The 14,246-nt window shown below is 54.1% G+C and overlaps 6 protein-coding genes across 6 annotated transcripts; 3 read left to right on the top strand and 3 right to left on the bottom strand.

The window, feature by feature from the left end:
• Window positions 1–855: 855 nt before the first annotated feature.
• MRS44_003023 (uncharacterized protein) lies at window positions 856–3,222 on the bottom strand (the record flags this gene model as incomplete). The annotated part of the gene is made up of 6 exons (XM_065623054.1): window positions 856–1,425; window positions 1,499–1,639; window positions 1,845–1,891; window positions 2,027–2,805; window positions 2,866–2,947; window positions 2,997–3,222. The coding sequence occupies 6 exons, from the start codon at window positions 3,220–3,222 to the stop codon at window positions 856–858; spliced, it is 1,845 nt and encodes a 614-aa protein (XP_065479126.1).
• Window positions 3,223–3,744: 522 nt separating this feature from the next.
• MRS44_003022 (uncharacterized protein) lies at window positions 3,745–4,161 on the bottom strand (the record flags this gene model as incomplete). Its single annotated transcript, XM_065623053.1, has 2 exons — window positions 3,745–3,951; window positions 4,003–4,161. 2 exons carry the CDS (start codon window positions 4,159–4,161, stop codon window positions 3,745–3,747), a joined length of 366 nt encoding a protein of 121 aa, XP_065479125.1.
• Window positions 4,162–4,916: 755 nt separating this feature from the next.
• Window positions 4,917–5,782, top strand: MRS44_003021 (uncharacterized protein; the record flags this gene model as incomplete). Its single annotated transcript, XM_046268289.2, has 3 exons — window positions 4,917–5,405; window positions 5,458–5,565; window positions 5,615–5,782. The coding sequence occupies 3 exons, from the start codon at window positions 4,917–4,919 to the stop codon at window positions 5,780–5,782; spliced, it is 765 nt and encodes a 254-aa protein (XP_046137135.2).
• Window positions 5,783–6,110: 328 nt separating this feature from the next.
• Window positions 6,111–7,641, bottom strand: MRS44_003020 (uncharacterized protein; the record flags this gene model as incomplete). Its single annotated transcript, XM_046275271.2, has 2 exons — window positions 6,111–7,404; window positions 7,472–7,641. 2 exons carry the CDS (start codon window positions 7,639–7,641, stop codon window positions 6,111–6,113), a joined length of 1,464 nt encoding a protein of 487 aa, XP_046137134.2.
• A 1,378-nt stretch (window positions 7,642–9,019) lies between these two features.
• Window positions 9,020–12,153, top strand: MRS44_003019 (uncharacterized protein; the record flags this gene model as incomplete). Its single annotated transcript, XM_046270569.2, has 5 exons — window positions 9,020–10,616; window positions 10,671–10,690; window positions 10,755–10,889; window positions 10,943–11,067; window positions 11,118–12,153. 5 exons carry the CDS (start codon window positions 9,020–9,022, stop codon window positions 12,151–12,153), a joined length of 2,913 nt encoding a protein of 970 aa, XP_046137133.2.
• A 764-nt stretch (window positions 12,154–12,917) lies between these two features.
• Window positions 12,918–14,192, top strand: MRS44_003018 (uncharacterized protein; the record flags this gene model as incomplete). Its single annotated transcript, XM_065623052.1, has 3 exons — window positions 12,918–13,142; window positions 13,213–13,353; window positions 13,407–14,192. The coding sequence occupies 3 exons, from the start codon at window positions 12,918–12,920 to the stop codon at window positions 14,190–14,192; spliced, it is 1,152 nt and encodes a 383-aa protein (XP_065479124.1).
• Window positions 14,193–14,246: the final 54 nt, after the last annotated feature.

Raw genomic sequence — 14,246 nt, 5'->3', positions numbered from 1 at the left:
GAAAGCTGAGGCGGGATGTGAAGCCCTCCTCTCTAGCGCGACATGTGTATGTATCGATCGAGGTGGGAGTCTTGACTCGTCGGTCGGGGGCTCGAGGGAATCGTATTGTTATAGGTTTCAGAAAAAGCTTGCGATGGAAGAAAAAGTTTGAGGCTGAACAAGGTTGCGAGATGCAGGAGAGGATGATTTGACCTGAGACTGAATGTGCGATTAGCAAATGGTTGGCCGAGCCCGATCTCGCATGATGCATAATAACAGGCGGACGTAGGTATCAAGATTGGGGCTGAAACCTTGGGGATTCGCGCGTACGTACCTGGATGAAACGGCAGTCAGAGGAGGAAAGGAGAAGGAAAATATGACCAAAATGAGATGCAGAGTCAAGCCGAAGTCGATGACAAGAAGAACAGAGTCGTCGAGTCAAGTCCTGGCATCCATGGAGTCAGTCCCTGCCTGAGGGGCAAGTTCAGTGGAGGAGGAGGAGAGGCGGTCCTGGCCGGGACAGCCCAGTAGAGATCAGTCCAGTTCAGTTCGCCCACGCGACCCTTGCATCACCAAGCTCGGGCGAACTGGGGGCGTTAGTACCTGCTACTACAGGGCCAGTGGGGGAGCGCCTAACTAGACGCGGCTGGCGGATCAGCCACGTTTGTTAGGACTGATCCATCCCATGGAAATAGGCACCCACAGGGCACGCGCCAAGTCCGGCTTATCAGGTTGACAGGGACTTTGATCTGGACCCTTCCATTTCTAGGACCGTCACCTCCATTCAGACCTCGTCTGTCTGTCATTGACACTTTTATTACACCAATTTCCCGCTCTCGACAACCTCCTTCTCCTTTCGATCCTTCTTCCCGGACACTATTTCTTCGAAGGCGGTAGCTTGCCTTCCATCTCGCCGAGCTCCTCCTCCAACGTGACCCCATTCACAACCAACGGCTTGCTCTCCTGGAGCATAAACACCATCCGTGCCCAATCGTTGCCACTAGGATTTATCCATTGGTGAATCGTCCCGCGCTGGATGGCGACATCTCCGCGTTTCATATGGCGGGTCTCGCCCGAGTCTAGCAGCAGCTCCATCTCGCCCTCGAGCACAATGCCGTAGTCGATGCTCACCGTCCGGTGCATGGCCGACTTGCCCGGTGGGAAGTCGACGAATCGAAGGACACTACCCCCTGGGACGGCGAGTCCTGGAGGCTGGGCCAAGTATTGCTCGTAGACGCCAATGTCCTTGTTGTCCTGGAGATCGACGGGATGTTCGTTGGTGACATAGCCCAGAAAGAAGTCGTGAGTCCCGACGTTGGTTCTGACGAGCGCATCGGGGAGGCAGGTTTCGAATATCGCCTTGCCAGCTTGGTTGTGGCCAGTAATGAATCGATTCGGGATGGGAAGTTGGTTGCTAGCCATGGTGAAGGTCAACTTGAGTGTCAACTGTAAGGACGAATAAGTCGAGTTGGACCGAGTCAACTCGTATTGATGCGGGAGATGGATGTTCATATGAGACCTTCTCGGTACTCGCCTCTTCGATCGACACCACGCGGCCAGCTACATTCCGTCTTCCCTCCGGATACTCCTCCGATAGGTCGTACATCTCTGTTCCCGTGAAACCCGGCCTCAACTTGGCCTTGGCAGTGGGACTTGACACCTGGATTCAGATCATGGCATATATCGTGTCCAGTAACACGACTGTATATGGCCAGCTCACTCTGCATATGTTCCGTCCTTGCATCTAATCTTCCCGATGGACCTAGCAGATGGATCTCTCACGCAGCTCATATGAACCCCAACACATGCGACGTCTTCTAGATTCTGCTATACTTCCTCCTGTCAGGAACACCGGTTCCACTCACCACCTCGGCAGATACAATGCCATACATAGCCATATCCGCTAGGCTTGCTGCAACATGATGAAGCGTCGGAAGTGATTCCCAGCTGTGACCCTGCAGTTTGACGGACCCTTTTTTGATCCGCCATCTCTGGGTCACCCTGCAAGATGAATCCCCAATGCTCCCCTTGATGGCGCATGTCTCACCTGGCTCCTCAGGGACCCCGATTTTCGGCCTAAAGTGATGTGATAGGAGAACGCGGCCCGATACATAATCTCCCGCGTTTTCTGCAGCTTGAGGATCCTCCTCGAGATCCTCCAAGATCAAATCTGTGAAATTCGCGCCCCTCCACGATGCCTTCATCTGATAGGTCTGCGGGGTTGAGGTAACCTCGATGTCGCAGAAGAGGGCAGGCATCCCTTGTTCCTCTCTTGTTGAAATAACCATATCAGCCGAATCCTCTAGAAGCACAGGCACAAAGCTGCCTTGAATGGTTGAGCCGTCGTCCCTCTTGTACTGGACGCCATGGAGGTAAAGGCCAAATCGGCTGTAGTCTGCGCCCCCTAGACACGGCACATTCTTCCGGGTGGTGATGGCAAGGCTCACTTCGCAAACTGTGTCATCGGCCACAAAAGTGTACGACTCGGTCGGGAGTAGGGACTCGAGATACGTCCGTGACGACTTGAACCTCACGGCAGCGGTTGTGAAGGTCTGCCGAGAGTCACTTGAGTCGTGGCTGCGTAACTCATAAGACGGCCCGAAAGAAACCGGCATTCTCCATCTGGAACCTGGTGTGCTCTTCCAAAGATGCCGCTTGAAAACGATCTTCGCGTGGTGGTAGGCGTCGTGGGCAAAGTTGAAGCTCCCAAATATCGCAGCTCGCATCCTGTAAGCCAACATGACCTCACACTTCGAGAATGTCATACTTACGGTCGACTTGGGGCTTTCCATCTTTCCAGTCCGAGCCCGCTCTCCGGGAATCACTCTGTATTTTATGAGCCCTGTCGTAGCGGATCTTCTCGTACATCTTTAGGCGTTCTGGCACGTCTGTGGACAGGTGCCGTAAGGCAACACAACTGTAATAGCAGCTGCGTCTTCTATGGCCTGATTTGCCCCTTGTCCCTGATCTTGACAGCGGTTAGTAACATAAGGACGAAAAATATGCCGGTTACATACAAGGCGTGAATGGGTGGGCAGCATCTCCAAGCAAAGCCATCCTTTCATTTACCCAGGCTGGGGGCTTCTCCATGTCCAGCAATTGCCACACTTTGAGTCCCTTGGGGTCCACCTTCCGAAATAGTCGAAGAAGAACTGGATCGAAGCTCTTGAACACCTCAAGGACCTGCTCGAGTGAGCCAGTCTTGTCCCAACCTACGCCAACGTTAGCGCCCGTTCCTGACATACGTCACAGGAATCGCAGACCATCACCCGCCATTGAATGAGACTCTTCTTCGGGGTGTATACAGACAAAGTTAAGAGTCTTATTCGAATTGCAAGGATACAGAACAACTCGTCTATCATTAGCGAACCACATGTACGCAGCGTCTCGAGCCTCGACAAGAGGTTGTGTTTCCGGGTCCTCGTCTGCCAATGATCTCGGGATTAGGAATCGGAATGCGCCCTTCCCTGAGCTTACAACCCCGGGCATAGAGTCACAGATGAATCGTCGACTTCTGGACTAGGGGCTTACATTAAATAGAGTCAAACCAGGCAACCACAGGAATACACTTACATGAACACCATCCGCCCCAATTATGACATCTGCCTCGATGATAGTGCCATTTACTAGGGTAATTTTACCCCTCTCTGGTGAAACGTGGACAACTTCTGATGATGTATGCAGGATGGCTGGCAAACCTCGCCCATCTTCTCCAGCCGCGGCCCTCTTCAATCGCTCATGCAGCGCAACCCTGTGAACTAGATGCTAAGGATGCTCCCAGCGAAGGTTAGGCGTCGTCAAGTCCTCGTCCAGGATAGGTTCGCCATTGTAGTGAAACTCGAATCGGCGGTTCAGCAGAGTGCCGCCAAACTCCTCGGCAAAGATGCCCCATCGCCGTAGGATCCCATTCCCGTTGGGGGTGAGATGGATACCGGCACCCAGCTCGACGGCGAAGCTTGATTTTTCGTAAAGCTGATACGGGTTCATACAAGTTCGGCAGCTCATTGAGAAAGGACTACTTACATCAACTTGGTGGCCTTGACGTCGGAGTCCAATAGCAGCACTGAGACCACCGATGCCTGCGCCTATTATGGCAACCCTGAGTGGACCACGGTGAGAAGCTGAAGCTGAGTTATCTTCGGGGGAGGGTAAGTGATCCAGGTCCCCATTCTGCGTGGTCATGATTTAAATGATGTATATGTGTGTTTCAACTTGCGAACGCAAAGGGAACTAGACACCAGAACCTTGATATCCAGCCGGCCCGGGAAGACGAACGTGAAGAGGGAGAGGCATTTATTTATGAATAATCGCAACGGAAACATCCAGTGCATTGATTTCTTCTAATTGGCACACATGCCTGATGCGCTGCTCCCACATTGCCCTGTACTTCGGAGCACCGGGACCCGAGAATATTGGCTGCACAGGCGACTCTCACGCCTCCCGAGGCAATTGGTGTATCTTGACTTGCGAGGCAACATGCCATTCTCGCTACAGCATGCATTTCCATGCAGTTCGCGTAAGAATGCTTTCTTATTGGGTTGCGGCAAACCATTCAACAATACAGACTGCTACAGACGCCATGATACAAAACTAATCTATTGGAAACACCACGCATGGTCATACTGGTGAATGGGACTACCTTTACGGCGGAAAGAATATGCGACGCAATGAATGGGTTTGAATAGATAAGAGAAAGATTAGTTGCCTAGTTGTCCGAGGTCGGGATAACCTTGGTGCTTATCGGCCGAATGTGCTCCGGTCCCGGCTCCGATCTCCAACCAGATCCCCGCTTCCCCGCTCCGGGCCCGCCCCCGCCGGATCCCGGGCAGCGGAGGATATCAAACCTCTGCCAAGACAGGATGAGGGGAAACTAATCAACTTCACAGCTAGAAACTGAACTTCAGTGACATATACTATATCATTAGAATCCGTAAATCATGTCGTCGCCTCCCTCGCCCGTTGCGCTCATTACTGGCGGCACCGCCGGCCTCGGCGCTACTACAGCCCGCCTCCTAGTCAAGGACGGAATGCGTGTCGCCGTCAACTATCACTCTGATTCCACCCGCGCCGCCAGCTTCGTGCAAGAGCTACACGCCCTCTCGCCGCTACCTCATAGCGAGAACAACTTCTTGTCTTTCCGTGCCGACCTGGGAGTACGGGCAGACCTGATTAAACTGGTGGATGAGGTCGTGGGCGCAATGGGACGGCTGGATGCTGTTTTCTCCAATGGAGGCTGGACCAAGATCCGGGATATAACTAACTTGGATGACAATGTCAATGAGGAGGACTGGGACCGATGCTTCAACATGAACGTCAAGTCTCACCTGTTCCTCATGCATGCTGCGAAAGAGCATCTGGACAAGACAGAAGGCGTCTTCATTACCACGGCATCTTTCGCCGGCGTGAAAGTGAGCGGGAGCTCTCTGGTAAGTTAGGATCTGAATCCCATAGCTCAATATATGAGGCTGACGTGGCCAGGCGTACGCCGTCACCAAGGCAGCGCAGATTCACCTCGCCAAGGGTCTGGCGCTGGCCGCGAGCCCGAGGATCCGGGTGAATAGCGTGTCTCCTGGACTCATGCTAACGGTAAGGCACAATTTCCCGCGGAGAATTGATTCTGTGCTAATTGGCCTAGGATTGGGGCCTTAGCTTTTCTGAAGAGAAGATAAAGGAGATGACAGATCGGACGAAACTTGGGCGTCTGGTGACGGTTGACGATGTTGCTCAGCAGGTTCTCTGCTTTATCAAGTCTAAGACGGTCACGGGAGTCAATGCGGTGCTTGATGCTGGCATGTCACTTTGAATATCTATTTAGCTAGAATTATACGAGGCATACCATGCTAAACGTGATTACCCCTTGCATTTATCTTTCCGCACAACCTCAAAGGCCTATTCTCCCACTTCACGGTCGCCGTACCAATGGATATAGGACACAAGTGGCCAGTCCCAAGTTGCATACCGTATTCTTTTGCCCCATATATATAAAGGTATCCACAAGATAAGGATGGCGGCTGCGATGCCAGCCATCGTGCCGTAGGCGATTTGGTATCCGGAGTTGTTTATCCAGGGGTTGGTATAAAACGACAAGAGGAAGCCGAATAGAGCTGTGACAGGTTAGCTTCGAACCAACCTCAAGTTGGAGAAAGGGGGAACTCGCCTTTGAAGCCCAGCACAGCAAGGCTGACTTCACCAGCAACCGGTCTGTAGGCGTCAATGACATATACCAAGCATACGCACGACGCTTGCGTGACGGAAAAGTTTAGAAGACCCAGACCAATGGTGGGGACAATCCAGTGAAGTTGATGATGGATCCCAACTCCGTACAGGGTCAAAGAAAGCGGTGTGGTAACCAAGGACAACGCCATGACAGGGAGCCGCATCTCGGGTTCTCGAATACCCCCATTCCTCTTGGTAAAATAATCTGCCACTAAATCTCCAAGGTGACCGCCAGCAGGGATGCCAACCAGGGACCCGATGATGGCGGCTATGAAGCAGAGGCCGACCTGGTATGAGTCAAAATCGTAGGTTCCTTCAAACGCTGTGTCAACGTTGGACGAGACAGCAACTAGAAAACCAATGGTGACTGCCTGGATGAGCGCAGCCCAAAGCACAGGGGGAAGTATAATAAGGCCAAAGGGTCGAAGGAACATCCTTAGCAAAGACTCATTGGTCAATGATCTGTGAGATATGCCAAGTATTGTCCCTCCTTGCTTCTTCTGTTCGGATACGTTCGCAGGCCTGCCTGCGTTTGCCGGATCCAAGCCCAAGCAGTCTTTCTTTTCGATTTCGACGCCAGTAATAGACCCGTCGCTTTGATCGTACTGGCGGTTGTAGGCCGTCTCTGGGAAGGAGAAGAAGATGAGTACCAAGACGAAACCCACGAGAGCACAGCCAACTTGATAGATGGTTCTCCACTCGTAATCGATAGTGATGAGGCCTGAAACGACCATGCCCAAGGCGACACCGACGGATAGGGCGCAGTTGTAGAAGGACATGATTGCCCCCCGCTCGTGCAGGAAGAAAATGTCGGCAATCGTAATAGGGGCAATCGTTTCTGCAGCACCGGCTCCAAAGCCCATGAGGATCCGGCCAGCAAGAAAGCCCCCGTAAGACTTGACAAAGATCAGGGCCACGGCCACGGCGAAGTAGACGGAGTAGCTGGCAAGATAGACGGGTCTTCGGCCATACTTGTTCGCGATGGGGACCCAGAAGAAGCATCCGACACCGAGTAGGAGACTAGTGGTAGTGAAGAAGTAGGCGATCTTGGGGATAGCGGAGCTTGTTAGAGTGTCGTTGACGACCGCGTCAGGAAAGAAGCTCAGGGCAGTCTGGACGATGGCGATGGAAGGTCCAGCGGCGAGGAAGTTGGACATCGTCATGGCCAAACAGACCAGGCCAGCGGTGTAGTACTTCCGCCATGGCGACCTAAGGGAGGACTGATGAGTATCGAATGTCCCTGACGCAGACAGAGAAGAGAGCAGGATGTCAGTACCAGTTCAGGGGATCATTCGGGTCCGAAGACGGGGTGGGGATGAAAATCAGAGCATTTGTCTCTTGGTTGCGTATGCGGACGTTTCCCAGCGCGTGTCGGCGAGTTGCTCGGGCACCGGTGTCGACGGAGGCGTCTAGAGCGACGGCCCGGTCGTCACGAGTCGGAGCCATTGGAGACATTGGTCATTACATCGATAAGGTTTAATGGGTCATGATGGCTGGTAGTGATGAGGTCAAATATGCATCTTGATGGGAATAGAAGCAGAAGAGTTTTACCGTGCCCCAGGAACTCAGCATCTCGAAGCCGCGTTGCCAAGAAGGTGTGAATAGCACTAAGGCCCTGGCACCCAAAAAGACAGGGGGGTGCTTGCGGAGGTTAGTGGGTGGCGTCTCTGATCGAGAATAGCACGAACTGCGAGGCGCAGGTGGTGATGGTTATGTTGATGGTGACGATAATCTCCCCTGGGCTGAGCATCTCAACTGCCGTCCTGAGAGCAATGCTCGCGTAAAGACGATTACTGCACCGGCGTCCAGAATAGCATCGTAATAGGACGCAGAATGGACATGACCATGTCTGAAATTGGCCCCCCAGGTGACGCGGACAATAAGGTGTTTGGCTCCGTGATGGCGGATCTTGATTGGTGTTAGTGAGGTGGGATGGCGTTGGCTTGAAGTCGCCAACGCCGTGACCGGGGCAGAGAAAAGCTGTACTCAGACAAGAGAAGCATCTTATCCTGTCGAGCATCAAGTCGAGTCTTGGCACGGCTGAACGGCCTGAGTAGACGCGCCGGTCCTGTTTCAGATGATACTGAATCTGATAAAGACTTCAGGGAGAAGGGCTTGCTCAACATACGCAACTCAAGGGCGCGTAATGGTTTCATCAACGGGGTCAAGTCCATGGGTGATGGATGGGGCCAGGTACGTACGCACGCAAGCACGTAGGGCACCTAAGCGCAGCGCAGGGTCGATTCTTTGACGCTATCCCCATCACAAACCCCGGCCACTTGTGGACGGAGCTTACGACGACATCGGACGTCGCCCCAAATCGCGGCGTCTTGAGCGGGCTGCTAATGTCAGGTCCCCAACTCCTGCTCCCCGGTACCACGCAATTGATCGCGGTCTTGTCTGTGAGGCGAAATCATGCATGCAGTGATTTGATTTTTAGTCGATGGTTATGTCGGGTATTGCCGTCGTCTGACCTTGGGTTGTTTGTTTCCTCTGCTACTATTTTTTTTCTCCCTCTCGCTCTTTCCCTCCTTTCTCTTGTCGCATTCTCTGCCTCGGTCGTTCCTACCCTTGCTTATATCCATCAACCCCCAAGAGGCTTCCCTTATCCGGACTGCCGTTCCCACTTCATCCCAGCCCTACCACTCGTTCTCCTACACTTACACTTAACCTTACTGCTTCGCCTCGTATTCATCTCTCTATATCCCGCTTGGCCCTATTAAAGGCCCCTCCCCGTATAGATTTACCGCTGCCAGCCGATGCCGACGCTATAACCCCCCGTCAATTGGACACTCAAGTCCGCCCTGGACTGACTGACTGCGCCATGTCTGGTCCCTCGCTCTCGAGCCTCTCCCACATTCTCGATCCTCCGCGTCCGAACCCCGATCCCACTTCCGCTCCGAACACTGCTTCGGCTCCGGTTCTTTTTGCCTCGTCTCAGCCGTATCCGCCTCCGTCTGCTCCTGGTGTTGCGCTCGGTGCGAGGCCCTTCAACCCCGCTGCCATCGGACAACCCTCGTCTGCGCCCACCACCACGCCTCCTAATCCCGTTTCAGCCGCGCCTAGTTCTGCTGTGAACAGAGCGCACACGGGGCCATCTCTCTACGCCTGCGGCGACTGTGGACGCCGCTACTCGAGACCTGAGCATCTTCAGCGTCATGTCCAGACGCATACTCTTGGCCGTCGCTTCGCCTGCGGCGTCTGCGGCAAGACGTTTGCGCGCGCGGACCTGAAGAAGCGGCACGAGACAAACCACGAGAATGACTCGTCCAAGAAGAGACGCCGTGCCACAACCTCTCCAAGCGCTGGTCGTGTAACACACGCTTGCAAAGCATGCGCTTCTGCCCGTGTCAAATGCCAGGAAGAGAAGCCCTGCCAGAGATGCGTTCGTCGGGGGTTGACGTGCGTTTCTGCCGAGGCTGGCTCAGCCGCTGCCATGCATTTGATGCATTTATCTGCTAACGGGCACTCTAACACGCCCTACGGCGATGAACGCGAAAATACGAGCTTCTCTGCCGATTATCCAATGGCCGGTATGCCCGATTCAACGCTGCAGGTTCACCACTCTGTTGAAAGAACCTCTCCACTTGAACAGACTCCTCCATTGAATTCGGACTCTGGCCAACTATCTACCCCAGATACAGTTGGAGATCACGCCATCCCAGATGGCTTGGCACCCAAACTCGAGCCTGGCGCAGGGGGTCCAGTGGCCGTGGACCGCCTTCCCTTTTGCGACTTCCTCCGAGATGTGTTGTACGAACAACAACAATTTGACCACTCTGCCAAAATGGCTGAGAACCAAGGGCTTGCTGTCTTGAACTTTTGCGATGATAGCAACCTCGAGCTCTCAGACATGGATTTTGGTCTGCTGGATCACTGGAATACCGATGGCATGACTGACACCTTGCCGGTCCAACAGGAGACCCCTGAAACGGACAACTCTGTCGATATTGCGCAGATGCGTCAGAGTTTGGTCAATGCTTGGGACGTGTCTCCCTGGAGATGGGACCCCGTGGCCAACGACAACGCCTATGGCGAGCAGGCAAATCTACCCGTTCCAAATAGAGACGTTGCTAGTATACAAGCCCAGGCGGCCAAGAAGGGACTGCAAAAAGTGGTTGACCAAAAACTGGATCTGTCAGCCCGTGACCGAGTCTTGGCTGTGGTCTTGAGTGCCTGTCGACCAGACTCCATGTCGAATCGCATATCCTCATCGTTTCCCTCGGCAGATGTCATGGACACAATGGTCCACATCTTTCTCAACTCCCACACTAATCAAGTATCGGAGTGGATACACTTTCCGACCTTCAAGCTGAACGAACAAGAGCCGGAATGGATAGCTGGCGCAGCAGTAGGTGGTGCCGTGTTGGCGCCAGTTTCGACCCTACGCAAGTTCGGATACGCTCTACAAGAGTCCGTCCGTAAGTAGGATTCTCTTTATGGTGCTACAAAGCTATGCTAACGATCTTGCTTAGGTCTCGTTATGCCTAACCGAGTATGTGCCCAGAACATGGCCCTTGAAACTGGTTTTCGTTTTGTCCAGCAGCTGACTGTTGTAGTTCGAGATGAACAATGAGACAATATTGAACATAGGTCTTATCCAAGCTATCATTCTTGGCCAGGACGCCGGTCTCTGGAGTGGGAATCGACGAAAGATGGAGATTGCCGAATGCCACGTTAATATTCCGGTCACGGTATGACCTAGTGCCGAGCGCTTCTAATTGAGCACTATGCTGACGCAGTACAGATGATGCGATATCGTGGCAAGCTTCAGAGATCCTCCTACCCTTTGATTTCGGTCGACCCTGCAGATGAAGGTGCCATTCTAGAGCAGAAATGGAGGAGCTGGATTGAGATGGAGAAGTGGAAACGGTAAATACAAGCCTTGAGTCTCATGGTGAGGTGCTAACCTGTCTTAACAGACTTGTCTTTCACTGCTTCCTCCGAGATAGCCAGCAGTCCATGACGGCTTTGACAAACCCTGTCATGTCGTATGCTGAGCTTACACTTCCTCTACCGGCTGCCAAGGAGCTTTGGTATGCCAAAACGGCAAAGGAATGGAAGGGCCTCTACCTCGAGCGAGAGGCGGGACAGACTAAGAGGGCGCCATCAGTAGGCGATCTTCTTTATGACGTGAATCTCCTTCCCACGAACCGCCACCGGGTGGACGTGCAGTTCTCGACAGCAATCTACCTTCACGCATTCTGGGCCCTGATTCTGGAGTTCAGATGTCTGAGCTCGGCCTGCCGAACGCGAACTTACACGACAAGCGCCATCGGAGGCTACGGCTCTCTGCTTGGCTCGCGACATCAGCAGCTAGTCCAGGATCTTCAGGCCTTTCAGTCAACGACAGCCACCTGGCCTGAGATTTCTGCGCAGGAGCGGCTGGTGCTCAACCAGCTCATGATGAACCTGCACGTGTCGCTAGATGACCTTCAGCTCTTCGCGGGCAAGGAGGGAGAGGATCAGGCACGGCGAGTCTATCCCGTGCTACAGAAGTGGACTGAGACTACCGACTCTCGCGCAGCTGTGAGTTGCGCCGGCCAGGTTTTGCGATTTGCGAAGCTATTCCCAGCTGGCCACTTGAAGAACTTTTATGCAGTAGGGGTCCATCACGCGGCGCTCGCCCTGTGGACTTATGGTGTGGTGACCCGGGCTAGTCGTCGACAAAACGCGACCTCGCCGCTGGAAAAGGTCTACCTCGACGACCCAGAGTCGATAGTGATGCAGAGATTCATCACGCTTGGGCAGGGCCGGCCTATCATCCGTGGACCCGGCGGACGCGAGGGAGCATCCGAGGCAGCGATCGAGGATCCAAAGACAAGTATGGAAGCAGCATATGAGGTGCTAAGGACCAACTTTTCAAATGGACAAAGCACAGCTCCGGCCATTGTCGAGAATCTGTGTGTGTTGATAAGGCAGCTGGGAAACGCTGCGTGGGCGGTTGGATTGGGATAATGGAAGCGATCTATGCCAAGGTTGGTTGGTTGGTTGGATAATGGGAAACGTGCGAGATACCCGGGGATTTACGTTAATTGATGTCTGTATTTACAGGCCAGTTGCATTTAACAAGAGACAGACATGATATTGTCAGTGATTGCCATGTGGACGGATGCGCATTATACAGACGACACATGATGCTCCACGTGGGCGGGATATGGCGATGTAGTGGCAGGGTTTCCAGTGAGGGTAGTCTCTGTTTGGACAGTTGCTGGCCTCCGACAGGGCAACTGCACCTGAGTCTGCACCTGCCCAGGCGGCTCAGAGCGGGGACACCCGTCCTGCAGTGCATCCACCATCCACCATCGCACCTTCCCAGTGTGCGTGCATCAGTTGGGTTCCATCCTTCCTTGCCGACCAAGCCGGGGAGCCACTAAAATAACGGTGACGTTATCCTTGAAGCCCCGAGCAAACAAAACTTGAACCTCTCTCTACTTCTTTGTTGTACCTTTTCCTTCTCGTCCCTGTCGATCCCTCCGTGCGTTGGACGAATCCAAGTGGCTTTTGTAATCTGTGGCTTGTCTCATTTACAATCAGGGTGCGATAGGAGAAGGAGGGCTTGCTTACTACCATACCCCTATGCGAAAGGGAAAGAGGTGGCTTGGAACTGAACCGTCTGTGTTACTCGTGAGAGACACACTCAATCTTTCGATTTGCCAGCTCAGCAGTTTTACAATCTCACTCTTCTTTCTTTCTTTTCCTCACTCAAACCTACTCCAACAATGTCCTCCCAAGACGCCGCCAGCCCGGCCCTCGTGGCCACCACCACCGTCCTGGCCACCGTCTCCTTCCTCGCACTCGCCCGTGCCCTTCTCTACCCTGCCCGCCCAAGCAGAATCCGCAATCCCCTCAGCGAGGGCGTCTACGCCAAGAGCCGCGCCGACGAGACCAGACACCTTGTCTACCAGCCGGACCAGTTCCCCGGAGCCCGAGACGTGGAGACTCCGGTGAGTGGGCCCCTCCGCCCCGAACACCGGAGCCGCTACATCATGACCACTGCTAACACCGTGATTCAAGTATGGAAGCATGCGAGTCTATGAGTTTGGCCCTGAGGATGGAGAAAAGGTCTTGTTTGTTCACGGAATCAGCACCCCGTGTGTCACTCTTGCGCCTCTGGCCAACGCTATTGCCAAGCGAGGCTACCGTGTGATGCTCTTTGTAAGTCCTCCCGTTTTTTTCACCCTATTGACCTTGACTGACAACATGATAAGGATCTCTTTGGCCGTGGATTCTCAGATGGTGTGGCTGACCTCCCCCATGACGCCCGCCTCTACGTCTCCCAGATGCTCCTCGCCTTGGCTTCGAGCCCCCTGGCCTGGACCGGCAACGGCGCCTTCCGTCTCGTCGGCTACTCCCTTGGTGGTGGCATTGCCGTGCACTTTGCCAACGCCTTTCCTGACCTGGTCCGAGATCTTGTCCTCCTTGCTCCTGCAGGTCTCATCCGTGCCGCTTCCTTCGGCCATGTCTCCCGTTTCCTCTTCCAAACTGGTCTGGTTCCGGAGCGTATCCTCGCTGTAGCCACACGCCGACGACTCCAGCAGCCCATCGCCGCCTCAGCAAGGCAACCCGACAAGACGGCCATCGAGAGCATCACCACTCCGCCGCCTGTGGCCGTTGCTGAGGCTGAGGTCGTGCCCGCGTCTGGTGAGCGTGTCACACCCCTGGAGCAGCGTGTGATGGAGTACGTCCGCTGGCAGGTGGTCAATCACCACGGCTTCGTCCCCGCCTTCATGTCCAGCATTCGCTTTGCACCCCTGACTGAGCAGCACCAGGCGTGGGAGAAGCTAGCCAAGCGTCCCTCTGGCACCACTGCCATCTTGCTGGCGGCTGCCGATGAGATCATCAACGTTGAAGATTACCGTCGTGATGCGCTGCCTCTGGTTGGTGGCGAGGACAAGGTCCGCTGGCGCGTGTTGCCTGGCAGCCACGACTTTGTCATGACGCACGTGGATGGTATTCTCCGAGAGATTGATGACATGTGGCACGTCAAGGCGTAATGGCTTTCATGTAAGATATGGGTCATGTTTCTTACCGTCATTCGTCACGAGAGG

Source organism: Fusarium solani (genome assembly GCF_023522795.1).
Source record: "Fusarium solani strain SB1 chromosome Unknown bctg00000001, whole genome shotgun sequence".
In the NCBI taxonomy this organism is placed as follows: Eukaryota; Fungi; Ascomycota; class Sordariomycetes; order Hypocreales; family Nectriaceae; genus Fusarium; species Fusarium solani.
This window is presented reverse-complemented; position numbering and strand designations above follow the sequence as displayed.